The sequence below is a fragment of the Orycteropus afer genome, unplaced genomic scaffold, assembly GCF_000298275.1.
Source record: "Orycteropus afer afer isolate SDZICR_OR568_19922 unplaced genomic scaffold, OryAfe1.0 scaffold00143, whole genome shotgun sequence".
Lineage (NCBI taxonomy): Eukaryota > Metazoa > Chordata > Mammalia > Tubulidentata > Orycteropodidae > Orycteropus > Orycteropus afer.
The window spans coordinates 7,991,397-8,014,900 of NW_006921730.1; the positions used below are offsets into that span (position 1 = coordinate 7,991,397).

Genomic DNA, 23,504 nt, shown 5'->3' on the forward strand with positions numbered 1-23,504 from the left:
TACTTTGACAAATTAACCCTTAGTTTTCTAAGAAAACAGAAGCATTAAGGCAAGAGCAACATCATCTTCCAACTCCAAATCTACCCTCTAACCTGCTTCTTTACCCATATTTTCAGTTCACTCCTTTTGCAAGGGTGAGATGTCCCTGTACCTAACTACAGCCAACCTTTTCTAGTATACAATATTGTATCCCATTTCTTCTTTCAACAACTTTGCTTCTACAGTTATCACTTTTTCCCCTCAATAATTATTTTCCTCTATTGAATCATTCCCTTCAGAATGAACATACTGTCTATCTTATCTTCCAACTATTGCTCCATTTCTCTTCCTTTTTACAACAAAACTCTATTAAAGATTTGTCTCTGCTTGTTCATGTCCCTTTTCTCTTTCATTGAAGTCAGCTTTCTTCCCCTTTCCTGCCTTTATCAGTATCACTAAACAAAACTCACTGCCATCAAGTTGGGTCCGACTCATAGTGGCTCCCTGGGTTTCCGAGGCAGTATCACTGCGGAAGTAGATTGCCCAACCTTCCTTCTGAGGAGTGGCTGGTAGATTTGAACTACCAGCTTTCTGGTTAGCAGTCACATGCCTTAGGCCCTATGCCACCAGAATTCCTGTATTTCCAAAATCAGGGTTTATTTATTTGCCCAACCTCTGGACAGCCTCCAACATCACTAACCTCTCTCTTGAAATAAAGTAGTGTCCTCACTTGGCTTCTGGGACAATGTTCTATAGACTTTAACCTAGTAACAATTAGTCCTAGTATCCTAAGTATGATCAGTGTCTCCTTATGCATGGAGTTAACGATATTACTCAAACAGAAAGCAAGGAAAAATCTGATCATACTTAGGAAAACATCAGGATCTAAGAAGTTATAAATTGTACATGAGAAGCTGTTCTTTCCCCTCAAAATTACTAAGAAATGGGATTTTAATTTTAAATATCTGGTTTTTGACTGGGGAATTTCTCTTCCAGGACTATACAGTCATGTGCAAAAATCCCTATAAGAATATACATCCCTGCATTATTTATAGATGTGAAAAAGATAAATGTAAACCTATAGTAGAGGACTAGTTCATTAAACAGAAGAAAAAAGCAAATAGAAAAATACCTATGGAATAGTCCCAATTGTACTGACCAAATAAAAGTGTGTGTGCATGTGTTCGTAAATGCATAGAGAACAGTTTGAAAGGGCGTCAAAGGCAGGAAAGCTTGAGAGATGACATGGGTTATAGAGGGAGTATTTTCCTTTTTTAAAAAATACCCCTTTTGTGTTGTTTGATTTTAAGCTTGTTCCACATTGCTGAAGAAAAGATGTGTTTATGTGTTTTGACCTTTTCTGCATTGCAAAGAGGCAAAACCTCATTTCAGCTAAGGGATCATGTTAAACAGTTACTCAAGTTCCAAATGAAAACATCTCTGCCATTGTATAGGTATAGAACATACTGTTTCCTAGAGTGTACACAAACAGGTCTACAAGGGTCAAAGTCAATGAGATTTCTTTTAATTAAATAATTTGGAGTCTCAAGAACTCTCAATATTGCTGTAACTATTCTTTCTTGAGAAATTAGTGCAAATACTCCTCTAAAACCCCAGAAATATTTCTGGACTATCTTATTGTCCTTCCTCATCTTCCCTCTGGTTGTACTCTGAGGTTTTTATTACATAGAGTGCTTCTCAGACATTCTTTTAAGTCTGAAGAGCCATGCCTTTCTCCTGCAGGCAGTCCTGCTACTCAGAGTACAAGTCTACCCATCAGCCCCTCCAGGCAGCCAGAGACTCTCCAGGTTGGACAACATGAAAGGCCCGGCGATACAAGATGAGCCACAAGGGCATACAGGAAAGACTTCACAAAGACGCCCCCACCTCCCAAGGGCAGAAGAAAGCTCCCCACCTTCTGTTCTTTTTCTTACAACCTATACAACAATGATAATATCCACAGGTAACTAATCTCACTAACTCAGATGTGGCCCTTAAAAGTGGTGGTTTTCATACAGTTCCAAGAGTCTCAGAGACCCTCTATCCTACCCTAGTCAGATCTTTAGTTTGAAACTGCAAAGAAACATACGTACCTGATTTTTGGGAAACACTTTTGGGAAATGAAGCAGTTCGTAAGCTGCTGTCCTGGTAATGAAAGGATCTAATATTCTGATTTGATAAGGTGTATAGATCAAGTTTGAGGCTGGTTTCTTCCAAAATCCACGGCTGTTCTGAAATAAAGTAACAATACAAAAAATAATACGTTGTGCTTGGTTTATTTTTTAAGTAAAAAAATAAATAAATAACTGAAGGTACTCTGAAGGCAGATCAATTTAGCCAACTTACTATTTTGCCACCCGTCAACAATTCCCACAGCCATTTTAAATCAAGTGGCTTAAAAGCAGTGAGAATCACCGTGGTATTAGGTTCACTGTGAATGGGATCTGAAAAAACAGATTCTGGATAAAAAAGTCGGAAGGTTGTCCTTCTCCCAACTTCCTCTTCATGTCCTAAAACAGGACCATTATTCATTCTGTGGGTAGTAAAACACACAAGAAATATAGACCAGGTGCAGTATGAATCATTTCCATCACAATTCTCAGCAGTTCAGAGTTGAATAGTCCAATATCAGCCCTTTATCCTGTGCTTGAAGCCAGAAGCAATTGGGCAATTTTTTTCAAACACTGATCAGTGAGATGATTCTATTTATGAAACAGCTGTTTGATCAAAGGTAGAAACATTCATTTGTATTCAAAACTTAATTCTGTAGCCAGTAATAATACAGTCTTACCTCCAGGAAACTGAAGACTAAATAAAAGGAATGGGAACACAGAACCACAGAACACTAGACTTAAGAGAATCAGACAAAACCCCTTGGATTTACAAATAAGGGCCCTGAGGTCCAGAGAGGTAAGATTGCTTGCCCAAGGTCACAGTCATGTAGCACATGGATGTGCGTCTAAGTGACTGACTTGCACAAAGAATCACCTTTGAGATGATTTGAAAACACATCAAAGTTTTGCATTCTAAAATAAAATACCAATATAAAATTGTTGTGTTAGACCTGAGCACAGCAAATGTATCTATTGCTAGAGTGAACTAAAGGACCACAGAGGATCTACTGTTGGGCTTGTTTGTGCTCAATGCCAAAGTTAACCATGCACTATTTATACACACACCAAGAAAGCTTGCTATGAAAAAGGAATGCTTTGTTTTCAAAACAGTGACTCCTGGGAGGATAAATACTGTTTTACCCTTTGCCACTGACTATACATAATTTAAGAGTCTTAATAACACTTGAAATGACTATCATAATGTTATTCCAGGGGCATTTTCCCACAAGGGCTTGCTGTGGTTCTAAGTGATCATGTTAGGCAATTACGGGTAAAGAAATTTGTGATTGCTTCAAAATTGTTTTGTGGATAAATTTTCACAGCTCCCTTAAAATAGATAACAGAAAATTCAGTATTCCTGGCAAATGGCCTTGTTCTGCGGCGACCCTAGGCAGTTTGGAATCCAGCAAGACCTCTCCTTAGTTAATCCTGAACTCTACCAGCTCATATTAATGCATTGCCCCAGTGTGCTAGCCTTCTCATTCTTCAAAAAACTACCCATACTCTTCCCAGCACGTGCTCTGACCCCAGGTGATAACCTTGCCTCAAACTTGTGTTAAGAAAACAGATAGAAGCATCCTCGTTTTCCCACCACTGCATCTACGGGACTCTTGCTAGGTGTACCCACAATCCCCGCTTTCCTTTCTGTTACAGAGGATCAACTACACTGGATCCCACACCCTTCTCTTTATATCAACCAGTCTGTACTCAGCTCCTATCTTTACTAAACAAAACAAAAATATCTTCCCTTGTCCATCTCCAGCTACCATCTCATTTATCAACTTCCCTTCAGAGCAAAATTTCTCAAGAGTTGCCTCTACCAGTTTTTCTCCACTTCCTCATTTGTCATTCTCTCTTCCACTTGGCCTTCTCCCCACATCATCCTCCAAGCCTCCTTTTGTCAAGAGTGTCAGTGCACTTGAGGCTGCCAATCCAATGGTGACTGATCTATCCTTACTGTAAATGAGTTCTCAGAAGCATTGGATATAGCTTATCCCTTCCTTGGTCCTGAAACACTTTGCCGTCTTGGTTTCTGTAATCACTTCCTGATTTTCTTCCTCCCTCACTGGTGAAGCTTCTTTATCTCTCCTACTCACACATTTTTCTTTACTCAGCCTCTGAGTGTTGAATGCTCCAAGGCTCAGTCTTGGGCCCTTTTCTCTCACTAAGTCTTTCCATAGGAAAGCCTATCTAGTTCTATGGTTTTAATACATTGTATAGGCTGTCAACCAAAGTTAAGATTTTAACTTGTTTATCTAATTGCCTACTTGATATGTCTACTGCAAGTCTAATAAGCATCTCAAACTTAACATGTTCATAGAGAATTCATGAGTCTCATCTAACCCTGTTCCAGCTCACTCTTCCTCAATTTAATAAATGGAACTACCATCCAACCCTTAAAATAAATCCTAGAAAGAGGCTTCCTGGTTTCATTATTTCCTACACTCCTTGTACCTAATACATCAACAAATCCTGGTAACTATTGTAATATTTCCAGTCTGTCCCATAGCTCCTTTTCTGCCATGACAATCCTGTTCCAAGTCACTGTCATCTCTTACAGAATACAGCAATCTAATTGGCCTCCTCATTACCAAGTTCATCCTTCATATTCCATTCTCCACACGAAAGCCAGACTATTTCAAATACATAAACCAGATTTCATTGTTCTCTTGGTTAGAAACCTTCAAATTCATCATGTTTTACTTAAAATAAACACCCAGCTTCTAATGTTGGTTTACAAAGTACTAAACAGCCTGCTCCTTGCCCACATCCTCAGTTTCCCTGCTATTCTCTCACTTCACTGATTTTCTTGCTGTTCCTGTCAAACCCAGGATCATATCCTCCTTAGGACCTGCAGTAAACATTCTCTCTGCCTGGCTGCTCTCTCTAATCTTCATGTGGCTGGCACTGTATGGGCACATAGGTCCAGTTTAAATACCTCCTCAAAGTGGTCATCCATTCTAAAGTGGCCACTCATTCTAACACAATTTTTAAATTATATGTGTGAAATTTATTACCATATTATTTGTTTCATCACTTTTCTTCCTTCTATTAGAATGAAGCTCCACAGAGAGCAAGAACATTGTTCTTTTTCATTGTGCCTTTTATCTCCTGTGCCTAGAACTGTGCCTGGCATATTAAGGGGACTTAATAAATATTTGCTGAATGAACAACCTGAAATCTCCCATAGCCAACAACTGAGAGAAAAGGCAATACTGCTGTACTACCATAGGAAACCATGTTCTCTTGAAGCAATTCTATTAGGAAATAAAAAATATATTTACCTTATTATTACATCATAGGAGTCGATTTTTTCCCCTAATGTCTTATTCTTTAAAATTCCTCCATTACCAACCACCACACACCTTTTACATGGTACACTGTTGGACAAATAAACAAGTGAGAGATTGAGTCATCTTTTACAAAACTGGGTCATTCCAAGAACGTCATTCTTTCAGGAACTCAATGCAAATTTCATTTGTTGCTTTAATAGAAAAATAACTAATTGTAATTTATAGGTCTATGGAGCTCTGGTAGCATAGTGGCTAAGGCACTTGACTGCTAACCAGAAGGCTGGCGGTTCAAACCCACCAGCCACTCCTCAGAAGGAAGGTTGGGCAATCCTACTTCTGTAGTGATACTGCCTCGGAAACCCAAGGAGGGGTCGCTATGAGTCGGGTCCGACTCGAAGGCACATAACAACAACAACAACGTATGTATCAGAGAGATACAAAATTCAAGAAATATCATTCCATAATAATTCCATAATATCATTCACAGTTACTATTAACTCTTATAAGCCCACGCACATTCTCTCATATGATTTTCACAGCCACTCACTGAGATAGTAAACCTGTCTTACCCCTATTTTAGTTTCTAAAAGGCAAAAGAGGTTAAGAAAACTGTTAGGTAACATTTCAAAGTCATTACTTCAAAAAGAGGTGGACCTACAATTTGGATCCAGACCTTTGGACAATAATAACACCCTTCAACAGAGGATTCAGCATGCTGATACTGATACAACTGTGTTTGGCATTATATATATATATATATATATATATATATATACACATTTCTCACCAGTGTAACCCATTCCCCTGAGATTCTGCCTCTGGCTCTCTGTTGCATCCTGTAAATGTGAACCCAGATGGTTGGAATCTGGTGGGGAAGTCCTACTTCCTTTTACCCTGTGCATGCTCACTTCAGTTCCTTGAACATGTACTGGTCCTTGGAGCTTAATCAATACAAACAAAAGTTTCACTCAGTGTTCCTAGCAAAGACCTTTAAAGTAGGACATGAAAGTAGATTTCCTGTTGCTGATTGTGATCAGCCTAGAATCATGTATACAGTTGCCTTTCAGCAAACATGGCCCTGATCCATTTGTCTCTCAGCTCTTCCCCACCGGAGCAGGCCTGAAGAAGTAAGAAAATAGATCATGTCCTTCCATGCTAGGATACAAAACTGCAGAAAGAAAGACTGTGTGGGCTGTCTCATTAAGACCTTCATTACATGGAAAGTCTAAAGAAAAAACTGTTTCTCTAAAAACCAGGAAAGCAGGAGAGCAGACAAACTCTTAAGGCTCTTAGGGAATTCTATTGTTGTTAGTTGCAATGGAGTTGATTCCAATTAATGGTGATCCATTTGTGTAGAGTAGAACTGATCCATAGGATTTTTGAGGATGTGACATTTTGAAAGCAGATAGGCCAGGCCTGTTTCCCTGGAGGCCTCTGGGTGGGTTTGAACTTTCAATCTTTTTGCTAGTAGTCAAGCACTTAACAATCTGCATCACCCAGAGGATCCCTTAGGAAATAATGAGTAGCCATACTGTACAAATGCTGCAGAACAGTTAAGCAGAAATTGAAGGAATACTAGAACCATTGAAAAGATCCAAACATTGGATCTATTAAGGAGAAATAGTGTAGACATTTCTATACTTATAAGTTTACCTTTTACTTAGAAATTGTTTAGCTCATGTATTTATTTGATAAGCTTTTTTTTTTTAAACACTCTAACTTTAAAAAAACTGTTTTTAACACTTTTTAATTGGGAGCTCTTAGCTTTCAGATATTAAAAACCAAACCAAAACCAATGCCATTGAGTTTATTCAACTCACAGTAATCCTATAGGACAGAGTAGAACTGCCCCATAGGGTTTCCAAGACTGTAAATCTTTATGGAAGCAGACTGCTTCATCTTCCCCCGTGGAGTGTCTGGTGTGTCTGAAACACCAAATTTGTGGTTAGTAGCTGAATGTTTTAACCACTACAACGCTAGAGCTCCCAACTATTAAATAGGCATGCCTAAATCTATGCCTACTTTGTTACAAGAACAAAAAGCACAAGAGTTGTATAGGTGGCAGGGACCTGAGCTAAGGCATGCTTAATGCATGCTCCTTGAGTATGTTCTCCCAAACCTCACATCATGGGCATGTCACCATGTGTTCTAGAGATGTTCTGGTGGTTTCTTTAAATCTGTCTTTTTGTGTGTGTGTTATTTTATTTTTAATTAAGAAACTAACATATCTTAAATGTTTTTATATACAAATCTGACTTTGATCCCAATTCCAAATAACCTTATCAAAGGCTCTTTGCTCTATGGCCAGGCAGCATGGCCGAGATGTGAGCACTGGTGAACATTCAAAACCCTGAAAGTCCTTCCTGTTCCTCTTAATGTATATCACCATTTTCCTCACCAGATCCAGTCCATGAATGCTCTATAGCAGGGGCAATATCCACACGCACAACTTACCTTACCTTTCCATAACCTCAGGGTCAAGTTAATAAATCAGAGGATGAACCTCCATCTCCTCACCAGGAATGTTAACCAAGAGTGGGCACTGGGGAGGGAGTGGCTAAGAAAGGTTGAAATAACAGCAGGTAACCTGCATGGGGGTAGAGGAGGAACATCTATAATTATGGTACCTGTTGATAACTGCTCTAAGCACACCTAGTCTAACCTCCCTTCAAATGAAGGCAGGAGGTCACTCCCATGTCAAGGGAAAGAATGGCCTTGTCTTGAGCCCAGGTACCCCAGTGGCCACAGCATCCATCCTGGTCCAGGATTTCCCGTCTGACACCATGGTCTCTAACTCCAAGGATACCAAACATGCACAGGCAGGACTACCATGCCTCCAAGGTTCTCATCCTGGAATTTCAACAAAGAAATATTGACCCACAAACTTAATTTCTGAAGTTGACCCCAGAAAGAGGCATAACTCAGCTCAGTCCTAGACACAGCCAGTTCATGATCATTGATTAGCAATGAACTGACTAGTTAATATTCACAGAATTTTCCGCTATGTGTTATCTATATCAGGCTGGATTGCAGTTGGTTATCAAGTCCTAGATAATGCATGGCCCAAAACAGCATCATGGTAAGAACAGCTACCATATGTCACACATATATGTCACATCAGTGGTCCCTACTCAGGTTCAAGAATCATCCTAGGAACAACTCCAAGAGTTTCTAGTGTTATATATACTTCTTGGAAAAACGTGTGGACTTCTGCAATATACTTCTGAAAGCAAAATTTCACTCACAAGATTTCTTTTCAATGGTGTTAGCAAGTTTTCCTACTAAGGCTTGTAGCCAAGAAGAAAGGGGGGAATTGGGGGATCCAGGTAAATCTCTTCTACAGTATCCTCAAACATTATGTACACAGAAAGAGGTCATTGCTTGAGCCCAGCTTCTCCAACCTCCCCTTGGGGTAACTCCTGCTTATGGTCCCAGCAGTTTCAAGGGCTTAAAAAAAACTAGGAAGAAAGAAAGAAATTATATAGATGTTACCTCACTCAAGACAATGCCAATTCCAGTCTCTATTCATCTGGACCAAACGATAATGAAGGATATAAAAAACTCAAAAAAAAAAAAAAAAAAAACCAAAAAACAGTCCACAGGACTAAATAGCCCATGTGAATCAAGGGCCTCTTCTAACCTGAAACCAGAAGAACTAGATGGTTCCCAGCTACCACTACTGACTATTCTGACCAGGGATATAATAGGAGATCCCAAATAGAATGAGAACAAAATTCAAATTCCTAAAAAAAGGCTAGACCTATTGGACTAATAGAGACTAGAGTAACCCCTGAGACTATTGCCCTAAGATACTGTGATGCTCAAGGTTATGTGTCAACCTGGCTAGGCCATGATTCTCAGTGATTTGCCAGGTATTATGTCATCACCCTCCATTTTGTGATGTAATATGAGTGGCCAATCAGCTAAAATGGGAGGTATGACTTGCATCACTATATATGATGTTCTGGCAAAGCTCACTCACTCTTGATCCTGCATCTGACTCATCATCCTCTGAGTCCCGGTTCTTAGGATATAAGCCAGCAGTCTGCTGCCTGACCTGCACATTTTGGGATTCCCAATCACATACAACCCTGTAAGCAAGCAGCCTTCTGGCCTGACTTGTGATTTTGGGTTCATCAGCCCCTATAACAAGTAAGTTGCTTCCAGTCTGATACTTGATCCATGGATTTGGGACTTGCCAGCCTCTACAGTCTCTCTATATATTTATATATACATGTTGCTGGTTATGTTCCTCTAGAGAACCCAACCTAAGACATTTGGTACCAAGAGTGGTTCGAGAGGAACAAAATTGTAAGGATGAGTTTTCTACATTGGTTGTCAACTTTGGCAATCCTCAAAGGTGCTGATGACTCTGGCCTCTTTACTGAAGGCACTGCTAATCCATGGTGTGAGGTACCAATAGAAATAAGGAAACTTCCCCACTTCTGGATCGACTATTTGTGAGAGACAAGGCTCTGGGTTATTGTATATTTGACACTTTTCTACAATTTTGTCAGAATGACAAAGAAAGGAAGCTGGTTGGTTCGTTCTACTTTTGCTAGACAAAGTGATGAGAGAAAGAGCTCAAAGATTCAGGGTTACAGCTCAAGCACTGCAAAAAAGACCTGAAAGTCTTTTAAAGACTTAAAGAAAGCCTTATTTATTTCTTATAGTAACAGCTGATATTATCAAAAAACAAACCCAGATTATTATCATAAGAGTGGGTGCATTATAATGCCAATTGAATCCCAACCTCGAATGGTGGTTGAAGTTAAAGTGAGGGCATTGACTGGGAAGAAATGGGATCCTAAAACTTGGCATGGGGACATATGTGCACACAATCAGGAAGCTGAGGGCACAGGACCCCTAAATTTTATTTAATCACTCTTGCCAATAGGACCAGCTCTCTTATTTTCATCTAAAGAGATTACTCCCAGGTAAAACCATCATAATTTCCACCTCCATCTGATGGGATTAACCTAGCTGTGTCTGAAGAATCTTTTTCTGAGATATTGCCTGACACAGATGCCTTACATTTCTGTATGTCCCCAGGACTCACCTCTACCATCCGTTTTGCTTCTAGACCTATAACTAGACTTAAGTCTCAGCAAGCCCACAAAGGTGAAGTACAAAGTGTGACCTGTGGGGAGGTATGCTACACTCCAAAAGAAATGCTTAATTTTTCTAATATGTACAAACAGAAACCTATAGAATATGTGTAGGGATGGCTATTAAAGGTGTAGGATTGTGCAAGGAACAGGAAGTTGGATCAGTCTGAGCTTATTGATATGGGTTAAGCACAGACCTTTCAATCAATGTTTCAGCTCAAGAGCTTAGAAAAGGATCTAATAATTTATTTGGTTGGTCCACTGAAGCAAGGATTAAGCAGTGGCCAATACTAAATCAAGTTGAAGTGCCAGAACTGCCTTGGTATACTGTCTTCTGTCTGTCTCACTGCCATCGAGTTGGATCCAACTCATAGTGACTCATCCTTGGGTTTCTGAGGCAGTGTCACTACAGAAGTAGATAGCCCAACCTTCCCTCTGAGGAGTGGCTGGTGGGTTTGAACCTCCAGCCTTCTGGTTAGCAGTCAAATGCCATAGGCACTATGCCACCAGAGTTGTAGAAAAAGATATTCAAAGGTTTAGGGAAATTGGCATGTTAGAGTGGATTTATCATGTTGGGCCCACAGATCTAACTATGGAGCATCCAGAGGACATACCTTTCACCACAAAGATGAACAAATCTGTAAGGTAGCCCCAGCATCCTTGAAGACTGCTGTGACTCCTATTTTATGTAAGTCAGATTTAACAGTGGGAACTACTCTAACTGATTTAAGATATCTAACTATAATTGGACTGAGCAGACCCCAGTGTAGTAGGGGCCAAGAGGTGGCACTTAATCATCAAAGACAAGGTGAGTGTGGTTACCATAATGGACAGGAGAGTTGAAGGCGATAATCAGAACAGTCTGACTCATATGGACTTACAGCATTGGCTAGTCATGGTGTCCTTAGAAGTGAAATAGATGGGAAATCTACAAATCTACAAATACAAATCTACAAAACTACTTGATTTTTGCAAGTCAAGTATATGGCAGTCTAACTCAAATCACAAGAATCATGAGAGTCATGGACCCTCAGTCATTTTCTAGAGTTGAATCCTTTACAAATCCACAACCCCTTAAATGAAAGGGACGCTGGGTCCCCTTGAAGAAGGACCTCGCTGCACTGCCAAAAATTTATACATTAATCTTTCTCCCAGCCTTCACTAACGGGACTTACGGCCTTTTTATGAGATGGACTGCTCACTGGGGCAAAGGAAATAATCAGACTTTTAGGGAATTACTGGAAACTGGCTCTGAACTGACATTAATTTTAAGAGACTCAAAAAGTCACTGTGGCTCAGCAGTCAGAACAGAGGGGTATGGAGGTCAGGTTATTAATGGAGTCTTAGCTCAGGCTCATCTCACAGTAGGTCCAGTGGGTCCCTGAAACCAAAAAGTACTGATTTCCCCAATTCTAGAATGCAAAATTGGAATAGACATATTCAGGAATCAGCAGAGCCCCACCCTGGATACCTGACATGTGGAATAATGGCCATTATGGTAGGAAAACTCAAATAGAAGCCACCAGAACTGCCACTGTTTAGAAAAACAGAAAACCAAAAGCAAGACCATATTCCTGGAGGGATTGCAAACATCTGTGTCACCATCAAGGACTTTAGGGATGCACAGGTGGTGATACATACCACGCCTCCATTCAATTTGTCTATTTTGCCTGTGCAAAAACAGATGGATCTTGGAAAATGACAGTGGATTATCATGTATTGGGCAGTAACTCCAATTACAGCTGCTCTTCCAGGTGTGGTTTAATTGCTTGAGCAAATTAATATATCTCCTGGTACCTAGTATGAAGCTATTGATCTGGTCAATGCCTGGTATGCAGCTATTGATCTGGTTTCAAACAAACACCAGGAGCAGTTTCACTTCAACTGGCAAAGCCAACAATAAACTTTCACTCTTCTACCTCAGGAATATATCAGCTCTCCAGCCTTATGTCATAACTTAGTCCACAGAGATCTTGATCACCTTTCCCTTCTTCCACAAGACATCAGACTGGTCCATTACATTAATGAGATTATACTGATTGGACCAAGTAAGAAAGAAGTATCAATGATTCTAGACTTGTTAGTAAGTTATTTGTGTGCTATAGGATGTGAAAATTAATTCAACAAAAATTTAGGTGCCTTTCACCTCAGTGAAATTTCTATTGGTGAATCAAAGCTGAGAACCTTAGGATTTTGGAGCAAAGCTCTGCCATCCTTTGCAGGTAACGACTCTCCTTTTGAAAAACAGCTTTTAGCTTGTTAATAGGCATTGGTAGAGACTGAATACTTAACCATGGGCCACCAAGTCACCATTGAGCCTGGGCTGCCCTGCATAAACTGAGTGTTGTCTGACCCACAAAGTCAAGACAGAAGTACACAGTAAAGATATTTCTATCTCATGTGAATGGTCAACAAAGAGTGACCTTGGCAGAGGAGGATTTTAACAATCAAGTGGAGAGCATGATACATTCTGTGGAAACCAGTCAGCTTCTTTTCCCAGCCACTCCTTTCATTACCCAATGGGTTCATGAAAAAAGTGGTCATAGTGGCAGGGATGGAGCCATGTGCTCAGCCACATGGACTTCCACTCACCAAGGCCAACTTGGCTATAGCCACTGCTGAATGCCAAATCTGCCAGCAGCAGAGACCAAAATTCAGTCCCCAGTATGACAACATTCCTAGGGGCAATCGGCAGCAACTTGGTGACAAGTTGATTACGTTGGTCTACTTTTACCATAGAAAGGGCAGTGTTTTTTCTTACTAGGATAGGCATTTACTCTGAATACATACTTGCCTTCCCTGCATGTAATGCTTCTGCCAAAGCTATAGTCCATGGCCTTACAGAATACTTTATCCATTGCCATGGTATCTCAGACAGCATTTCCTCAGACCAAGGAGCTCATTCACAGCAAATGAAGTATAGCAATGGGTCCATGCTCATGCAATTCTCTGGTCTTACAATGTTTCCCATCATCCTAAAGCAGCTGGTTTGATAGAACAATGGATCAGCCTTCTAAATAAACAAATGCCATATATGTGGCAATACCTTGCAGCAAAACCTTGCAATGTTTTCTAGGTGGCTATACATGCTCTAAACCAGCATCCAATAATATATGGTACTGTGTTTACTCCCATAGCTAGGATTCATGGGTCCTGGAATCAAGGGGTGCCCACAAGAGTGGCATCAATCACTATTATCCATAGTGACTCAGTTGCAAAATGTTGCTTCCTATCCCTACAACTCAATGGTTTGTGGGTATAGAGGTCTTAGTCTGAAAGGGAGGAATGTTCCTACCAGGAGACATAACACTGACTCCATTGAACTGGAAGATCAATATATCTGGCCACTCTGAACTCCTCATGCCTCTGGATCAACAGGCAAAGAAGAGAGTTATTTATTGGCTGGTGTGAGATCGATCGTGATTACCAAGGAGAAATTGGACTATTACATAACAGAGGTAAAGAAGAGTATGTTTGTAATACAGAAGATCCCTTAGGATGCCTCTTAGTAGTACCATGCTCTGTGATTAAAGTCAAGGGAAAACTACAGCAACTCAATTCCAACATGACTACTAATGGCTCTGACCCTTCAGGAATGAAGGTTGGGTCACCTCACCAGGCAAAGAAACATGACCAGCTGAAGTATGTGCTGAGGGCAAAGGGAATATGGAATGAGTGGTGAAAGAAGGTATAATTTCATCATCTTTAATTAGCCCAAATTTGAGTTGAGTAATTGAGAGTTCCTAGAGCCATGGTATTTTCAATTGCCTCATATGCATGTGAAGGAGCTCTAGTGGCATAGTGTCTAAGGCATTTGTCTGCTAATCAGAAGGTTGGCAGTTCAAACTCACCAGTCACTCCATGAAAGGAAGACAGGGCAATCTATTTCCATAAAGATTTACCAACCCCCAATGGGGGTTGCTATGACTCGCTGGTAGTGAGTTTAGTTTGGTTTTAGAGAGCAGGAATAGTAAAGCTCTATATCCCCAAATTCTAAAACACTTCCTGACTCACAGGCTGTGTATTTTGGAAGTTGCTTTTATTTTGCCTTAAGTGTTGAAAAGGTCATTTTCCTACTTTGTTTACAGAGAATCAGGTACCTGTTACTCCTTCACCCACTCTGGAAACAGGTAGAGAAAGGCATATGCCCCAAACTGCTCACCCAGAAAACAAAATAATTCCAGAGTGTCTGAATCTGTTAATACAAAATCTGGAAAGTTGCTGAAACAGTAGTGGTGAGAGATTATACTTCCCCCAGGTGAAAGGTGTGTTTTTTGTAAAGCCAGGCAAAGCCTAAAGAGTTGCCACCCTATGCAAAGGAAAATGTCAACATCATAAACAGAGAAAGGAAACTTAAGTTGTCCTTTACAAACAATCTGTGATTGTTTATTTCTGACTTTTTGATATTTATTTTACCCTTCAGGAGCATTATAACCATTAAAACATGTAACTTCATCTTCCATGTATCGATCTATGGCAGACTCTACTGGTTGTATTTCTAACACTCATTACCCCATGTGCGTTTCAAGTTCAACCATTTCCCTAGGTTAATGACTGGTCTAGAGATGGCCACATGACCCATTTCTGAGCAAAAAGATATTAGAAGAAGTCTGGTAGGTGCTCCTGGAAAAGATTTTGCCTCTAGTAAGTCGACAGTAAGGAGCCCTGATGATGCAGTAGTTAAAATGCTCAGCTGCCAATCAAAAGGTTGGCAGTTTGAACCCACCAGCCACTCCATGGGAGAAATATATGGCAGTTTGCTTCTGTAAAGATTTATAGTCTTGGAAACCCTGTAGGGCAGTTCTACTCTATCCCATAGGGTCACTATGAGTCAGAATTGACTAGATGGCAATGGGTTTTTAAGAAAATAGTGGTACAAACAGTTTAGTGCTTGACTAATGAATGGTTGGTGGTTCAAACCCACCCAGATGTTCCCTGGAAGAAAGGCCTGGTGATCTGTTTCCAAAAAGTCACAGCCTGAAAACCGTATTGAGCAGTTCCACTCAGGAACACATGAGGTTGTCATAACTCAGAATCAACATTTTTTTTTCTTAAGAGAAAGGTGTGAATAAAAAAAAAGTTTTTTTTTTTTTTTTTGTTTAATTACCCACCTATTCCTTTCTGCATGGAAACTAGATGTTATACGTGATGAAACAGAGAACAGCTGTGGCCATCTTGCAATTAAGAGAGAAAGGCAGTAAGATCCACAGAGAAGCTGCCTAGGAGTCCTGACACCATGAAGTCAATGATCCAATCCTGCAATTGTCCACTGTCCAACTTGAGGGAGTACCATTAAGATACATCTAAGAATGCTATCACCTGGATCTGTGCAATCCAATCTGTGCAGCCATAAGCAGCCAACCCTGCAAGCTGGAACCACAAACCTACAGATTTGAAACCACAAAAGTGTTGTTAAGAGAGATAAATGTTTGTGTTGTTTAAGCCATTCTTAGAAGTATTTAGGATTCCCTGGTGGCAAAAAGGGAGCTCTGGTAGCATAGTGCCTAAGGCATTTGACTGCTAACCAGAAGGCTGGTGGTTCAAACCCACTAGCCACTCCTTGGAAGGAAAGTTGGGCAATTTACTTCCATAGTGATACTGCCTCTGCAACCCAAGGAGGGGTCACTAGTTGGATCTGACTCGACAGCAGTGAGTTTGGAATTAGTTTGGTGGCAAGAATTATTAAGCACTTTATGTCTTCTTTATGCCTAAAGGATGGCAGTTCAAATCCATCAACCAGGAGCCTCAGGAGATAGGCCTGGTGATCTGCATCCAAGAGGTCACAGCCTTGAAAACCCTACATAGCAGTTCTGCTGTGCACACATAGGGTTACAAGTCAGCACTGACTCAAAAATAGCTAATAATCATCACCAATGTACTGTTATTTGTAGCCAGAAGATAATAAAACATTGTGCAATGAACTGTTAGTGAGGACCTGACTACTAGTTCTGACTCTCCCATTTAGCACTTGAGCCCTTGGACTAGTGACCTAACATTTCTGATCCTTGGTTTGTCCTTTTTTGTAATCACTAAGGTCTTCTCTATCATCAATAAGATGTCATTATTATGTGGCATGTGAACATTTCCTCTGACACGATTTCTGTGTCTTGGCCCAACATCTGAACCTAGCAGTTGCTACAAAATAGATCATAACTGCTTCAGTGTAGAGAAACCCTGCATGAAAGTAGGATGTCTAGAACAGTGATGCAACCTTAATCGTTAACCCTTATCTAGTTAGGAGTCTTTTTAATAAATATGCTGCTAATGTCTTTTTTAAATATCATAAAGTGATACACCAGCCCTGACTGGTAGCCAATCTAATTTACCTTTGTTGGTGCTGACATAATGGTTTCTGCTTGAGTGAGCAACCAGGCAGCTTTCCAATTTTCTATCCACTTAGCAGACAACTGGTTTGATACCGGTATTTCCTTTTGGTGAGATATTTACAAGCATTTACTATATAACTGAATTGACTTGATGGCAACTAACACAAACTATGTAACCATTCATGCAGTACTAAAACTTTCTTCATAAAATCTGGCATGCTTTCAGAATGTGATGTTGGTGGTTTCAGTGAGTAGCTTGTTCACACATTAAGTGGGTTCTTGCTATTTCTGGCTGTGGAAGAATAAGGAGAAAGGAGCAGGTCCAAGGACCAGGGAGCAGGTTAGTATTCAGAAAACCACACTGACGGTCAGGAAGCCCTAAGAAGGCTTGTTTTTGTTGTTGTTAGATACCTTTGAGTTGGCTCTGACTCATAGCAACCCTCTGTACAACAGAATGAGAAAATGTCTGGTCCTGCATCATCCTCACAAACTTTGCTATGCTTGAGCCCATGGTTGCAGCCATTGTGTCAATCTACCTCATTGAGGGTCTTCCCTTTTTTCACTGACTTTACCAAACATGATATCCTTCTCCAGGGAATGGTCCTTTCTGACACATGACCAAAGTACATGAGACAAAGTCTGATCTTTCTCACTCCTAAGGATCATTCAGCTGTACATCTTTCCAGTCAGATATGTTTGTTCTTCTGACAGTCCATAGTATTTTCAGTATTCTTTGCTAACACAGTTTAAGTGCACCAGTTCTTCCATCTTCCTTATTTATTATCCAGTTGTCACATACATATTGAGGTTACTGAAAATACCATGGCTTAGGTCAGGGGCACCTTAGTCTTCAGAGTGACATCTTCTCTTTAACAATTTAAAGAGATGTTTTGCAGCAGATTTGCCCAGTGCAATATGTCATCTGATTTCTTAACTGCTGCTTCCATGAGTGTTGATTGTGAATCCAAATAAAATGAAATCCTTGACAACTTCAATCTTTTCTCCATTTATTATGATGTTGCTTATTGGTCTAGTAGTGAGGATTTTCATTTTATGTAACGGTGTAATTCATACTGAAGGCTGTAGACTTGGTCTTCATTAGTAAGTGCTTCAAGTCATCTTCACTTTCAGCAATCAAGTTTATGTCATCTGCACATCATAGGTTGTTAATATGTCTTCCTTGAACCCTAATGTCACATTTTTCTTCATATAGTCCAGTTTCTCAGGTTATTTGCTCAGCATACAGACTGAATAAGAATGGTGAAAGGATACAACTTTGACAAACACCTTTCCTGATTTAAAACCATTCAGTATACCCTTGTTTGGTTCAAATGGCTGCCTCTTGGTCTATGTACAGGTTCCTCATGAGGACAATTAAGTATTCTGGAATTCCCATTCTTTGCAATGTTATCCATAATTTGTTATGATCCACACAGTTGAATGCCTTTGCATAGTCAATGAAACACAGGTAAACATCGTTCTGGAGAAATATTATTGCTAATGTCAGATGGATCTTGGCTGAAAACAAAGAATACCAAGAAGGGATAGGGCCTTGGAATCTGGGCACATTTTAAGTATTCCATTTCTATGATGCAACTGCCTTAAACTATCCTTACTGTTTAGCGAAGTTTGTTAAACCCAGCAGCTGAGAATAAGGAGAGGAACCTGAGTCTATGAGACATCAACCTCAGCAGCCTATTGGGAGGAGCCCTGGTAACACAGTGGTTACGTCCTTGGCTACTCACTAGAAGGTCAGTGGTTCAAACCCACTAGCCACTCCACAGGAGAAAAATAAGGCTGTCTGCTTCTGTAAAGATTTACAGCCTTAGAAATCCTCTGGGGCAGTTCTACTCTGTCCTGTAGGCTCACGATGAGTTGGAATGGACTCAATGGCAGTGGGCAAAGTGGGCAGCTTGTAGACAAGATTGCAAATGAGCTAGACTGAGTTGCCCCAGGAAGAAGCCTAAAAGAAGAAGGGCAGCAATTGGGATAGATTTGTACCTTCACATTTCTCAAAACAATTCTGAAGCCTCTGAGGTTTACATTAAGTTTGTCCAAGGAATCTGGTCTTTGTCCTTGGTTGCTGAGAGATAATCTCCCAAAAAAAAAAAAAAAAAAAAATATATATATATATATACCCCCTTGGAATTTAACTATCGTCTATAAAGACTCCAGATCACATCTAACTAAACAGGTTATGTCAGTAAGGTGATAAGGTGACTCTGGGGAGGGGGCTGGCCAGGCCAGAAAGACAAAGCTCATGATTACCTCATAATACTGACTAACAACGGGACAGAGGTGCTAGAGTTCACATTATGTAATACGATCCCAAATAAAAGCTTGGAACAATGAAAACTCTATGGGCTTCCTAGTTGGTGAAAGACATCCATGCTCTGGGAGGGCAGCGTGTTCCTTTTTGGGAGTTGGAAGCTTTGCGTTGGGAATCCTTCCAGACCTCACCCTATATGTTTCTTTGAATCTCCCCCCCCCCTTTTTTTGCTGCAACAATAGGTATAGCACATTTTCATTCATTCTATCAGTTGTTCCAGCAAGTTACAAAATCTGAGGGAACAGTGAGAACTAGTAGGTCAGTAAATGGTGCTGGGAACCTCGGAGCTTATGACCGGTGGAGGGAATGCCTGAATTTATAGTCAGTAGGTCAGAAGTAAGGGTGCTGTTTCCACTCTCAAACTTGCAGTTAGCATCTATTTGGCAGTTTGAAGGAAGGTGACTTTTTCACATGTGAGTTCTGACTCAGCTCCCTAGGGTCAGAGAAGTACTGCATGGTGCTGCAAGGCAGCTGGTGTCAGAGCTGAGCAGTGAAGTAGGGAACAGGGGATTTGCTATGTCTTCATAAAGTGACCTTCCTAGAGGATGGATGACCTTGATTGTTGTTAATTGGTTCTAAAGGAAATCTAAGCAGGAATACCTGCTAAAAAGGTGGTCAGTCTCCAGGCCCCAAAGCCTGCTTTATGCACAGTGTATGAGCCCTAAGACCCACAGAATTGTTCTGAGAGCAGGGATAGAGAGGTAGGGAAGGATGGACAAGGTCCATTTCCAGTCAACTATTATTTTTTGAGCTTGCAATGAATTATATAGAACAATGGCAATGTGTAAAATGCCCTTTCAATTGAGATAAAGATAGGAGCCTTGGAGGCACAGTGGTTAAGCACTCAGCTACTAACCAAAAGATCAGCAGTTCAAACCCATCAGGCGCTTTGTGGGAGAAAAGACCTGGCAATCTGCTTTCAAAAAGGTTTACAGACCAGGAAAACCAATGAGAGCAGGATTTTTTTTTTTTTTTTAACTGTGCTTTAGGTGCAAATTTACAGAGCAGAATTTGTTTTACATTCAACATTATATGTACATTTGGTTTCACTCCCCAATTACCATCCCCAACCCTAACCCACTCTCCTCTTCTCCTGTCCTAGTAACCCCCACCCCCACTCTGTGCCTTTCATAGTCATGCACTCCTGTGTGTCCTGTTTTTCTACTGTGTAAATGTTACCCATCTGGTGTCCCATGGCTGCTTGCTCCAAGGGATGCATTTCCATAGAGTATGTGGGTACCTCACTCTGGGTTGAATGGTCTATGTGTACGTCTTATTTACTATTGGGCTGAGAGCTAGCCCTTGGGAGTGAGTTTTATCCCAGGCCCGAAGTGTACCCCAGGGCCATAGTATTGAGGGTCCCACCAGACTCCATCTGACCAGTAATTCTGGTCATTATGGTGTTTTTGGATTTTGTTCCACATTTTTCCTCCCACTCTATCCAGGATCTCCAGTTTTGATCCCTTCCTGAATGGTTGGCACTGATAGCCAGACACCATCTAATTCTCATTTTGAGGTCCATCATGTTCTAGGTTTGATTGTTTTCAAACATCCTTGGTTTTTTGCACTCTTCCTTGCTTCTGATGATAGGAGACCATTAGCTGCATCTTAGATGGCTGCTGGAAAGCTTTTAAGACCCCAGTTGCTACTCACCAATATAGGTAGTGGAACAAGATTTTTATGTATTTTTTTGTGCCCATTGAGTCTGGTGTCTCCCAATTCTATGGTCCTGAGTTGGTCGATCCATTAGATCTCTCTCTCACAGTGTCTGGCTGTCTGTGAGGGATTACTCTATGTCTGTTTTCTGTTGTTTCTGTAAGGATTGCAGGTATTTTGTATCACTGGTACCTGTGCAAGATTAGCCACAGCTGAATCTATCTTTGGTCTAGAGTATAATCCTGTTCACTGACCCCCATCTGATCTTCTCAGATGTTTATGTGTTTATCTGTAACCTGGTATTTGGTGTTAATGGTAATGCAGTGTTGTGGATATACTGGTATTAGCCTCTGTCATCTATATCTTATGTGCACACTTCAGTGTCCTCCCTTCCCCCAATGTTATTATGGTGGTCACAGACTCTTTCCATACCATCCCTCCCCTTACCCACCTTAGCATATGGCCCCCAACTAGCCCAAAATTATTCCTTCCCCTCCCCTTCCCAGTAACCTACAAAGTCCTTTCCTTAAGCGCACCCTTGCTTGTCTTTTTACAGTAATGGGTTCATACAATATTTGTCCTTCTGCTATTGACTTATTTCACTCAGCATAATGTCCTCCAAGCTCTGGTAGCATAGTGCCTAAGGCAATTGACTGCTAACCAGAAATCTGGTGGTTCAAACCCACCAGCCACTCCTCAGAAGGAAGATGGGGCAATCTACTTCCTTAGTGATATTGTCTTGGAAACCCAAGGAGGGGTTGCTATGATTCAGGTCCAACTCGATGGCACATAACAACAACAATGTCCTCCAGGTTTATCTGCATTGTGAGATGATTTGCATATCCTTCATTGTTCTTTAATGTAGTATAGTATTCCATTGTGTGAATGTACCATAGTTTGGTTATCCAGTCATCTGCTGATGGGAACCTAGGTTGTTTCCATCTCTTTGCTATAGTGGATTGTGCTGTGATGAACATAGGTGTGCATATGTCTATTCATGTCCTGTCTCTCACCTCTTTAAGATATATTCTTAGTAATGGAATTGCTTGTTCAAATGGTATTTCTATTTTCAGTTTTTTAAAGAAATGCCATACCATTTGCCACAATGGTTGTACCATTTTACAGTCCCACCAGCAGTGTATGAGAGTTCCAATCTCTCTGCAACCTCGTCAGCATTTGTTATTTTCTGTCCTATTGAACTTTGCTATTATTGCTGGGGTGAGATGATATCTCATTGTTGTTTTGATTTGCATCTCTCCAATGGCTAATGATTATGAACAATTCCTCATGTGTTTGTTGGCCGCCAGCATATCGTCTTTAGTGAAGTGTCTGTTCATGTCCCTTGCCCATTTTTGAATTAGACTGTCTTTTTTAGCAGGAGCTCTGGTAGCATAGTGCTTAAGGCATTTGAGTGTTAACCAGAAGGTTGATTGGTTCAAACCCACTTGCCAATCCTGGGGAGGAAGGTTGGGCAATCTACTTCTGTAGTTATACCAACTTGGAAAACCAAGGAGGGGTCACTATGAGTTGGATCTGACTTGATGGCAGTGAGTTTTTAGAGTTTATCTTTTGGTGTTGACATGTTGAAGTTTTCTATAGATTTTGGAGATAAGTCCTTTGTCATAGGCAAATATTTTCTCCCTATCCATAGGTTCTCTTTTTACCCTTTTGATGAAGTCTTTCAATGGCAATAAGAATTTAATTTTTAAAAGGTCCCAGTCATCTAGCTTCTCTTCTACCTCCTGTGCATTCTGGGTTATATTTGATAGTCTATTTATGCCATAAAGTAGGACCCCTAGATTTGCCCCTATTTTATCTTTGATGAATTTTATAGTTTTGGTTTTCACATTTAAGTCTTTGATCCAACTTGAGTTTGTTTTTGTGTATGGGGTGAGGTATGGGTCTTAGAGGCTAGCTCTTCCCCATTTAATGGGTTGTAGACCTTTGTCAAAGATCAGCTGTCCATAGATGGATGGGTCTATTTCTGGGTTTCGATTCTGTTCCATTGGTCTATCTGTCTATCATTGTACCAATACCACACTGTTTTGACTACTGTAACTGTATAGTAGATTTTAAGATCCAGGAGTGTGAGACCTCCCACTTTGTTCTTCTTCTCCAGATGAGATCTGTTTATCCAAGGTCTCTTTCCTTAATATGATGTTAGTAATTGGTTTTTCCATGTGCTTAAAAAATTTTGTTGGTATCTAGATTGGGATTGCATTAAATGTATAGATTGCTTTGGGTAATATTGACATTTTCATAATATTCTTCCTATTCGTGTCTCCTGTAGTAGTGTTTTATAGTTTTCATTTTATAGGTTTTTTGTGTCTCTGGTAAGAGTTATTCCAGGGTATTTTATCTTTTTAGTAGCTATTATAAATGGTATTCTTTCCCTTATTTCTTTTTCAGAGGTCTCTTTGTTGGTGTAGATGAATCCAACTGATTTTTTTATGTTGACCTTGTATCCTGCCACTTTGCTGAACCTCAATGAGAGCAGTTTTGCTCTGTCACATCGGACGGCTATGAGTTGGAATCAACTGGATGACATACAACAGCATAGCCTTAAAGTATAAGAAGAGGCTGTTTCCAATAAGTCAAATAACTATATACTGAACAGTGGGCTGGCGGTTCAAACTCACCAGCCACTCCTCAGAAGGAAGGTTGGGCAATCCTACTTCTGTAGTGATACTGCCTCGGAA

At 40.4% G+C, this 23,504-nt stretch overlaps 1 protein-coding gene across 1 annotated transcript in view; it reads right to left on the bottom strand.

Annotated features, from left to right (window-relative positions):
• ST3GAL6 (ST3 beta-galactoside alpha-2,3-sialyltransferase 6) overlaps window positions 1-23,504 on the bottom strand; it is a 62,254-nt gene that overhangs the window by 10,152 nt on the left and 28,598 nt on the right. The window contains exons 5-7 of the mRNA XM_007945794.2: window positions 5,378-5,473; window positions 2,326-2,512; window positions 2,073-2,210 (exon numbers count right to left, since the gene is read on the bottom strand). Of these exons, the coding sequence (XP_007943985.1) occupies window positions 2,073-2,210; window positions 2,326-2,512; window positions 5,378-5,473 (421 nt within the window). The remainder of the gene's footprint in view (window positions 1-2,072; window positions 2,211-2,325; window positions 2,513-5,377; window positions 5,474-23,504) is intronic.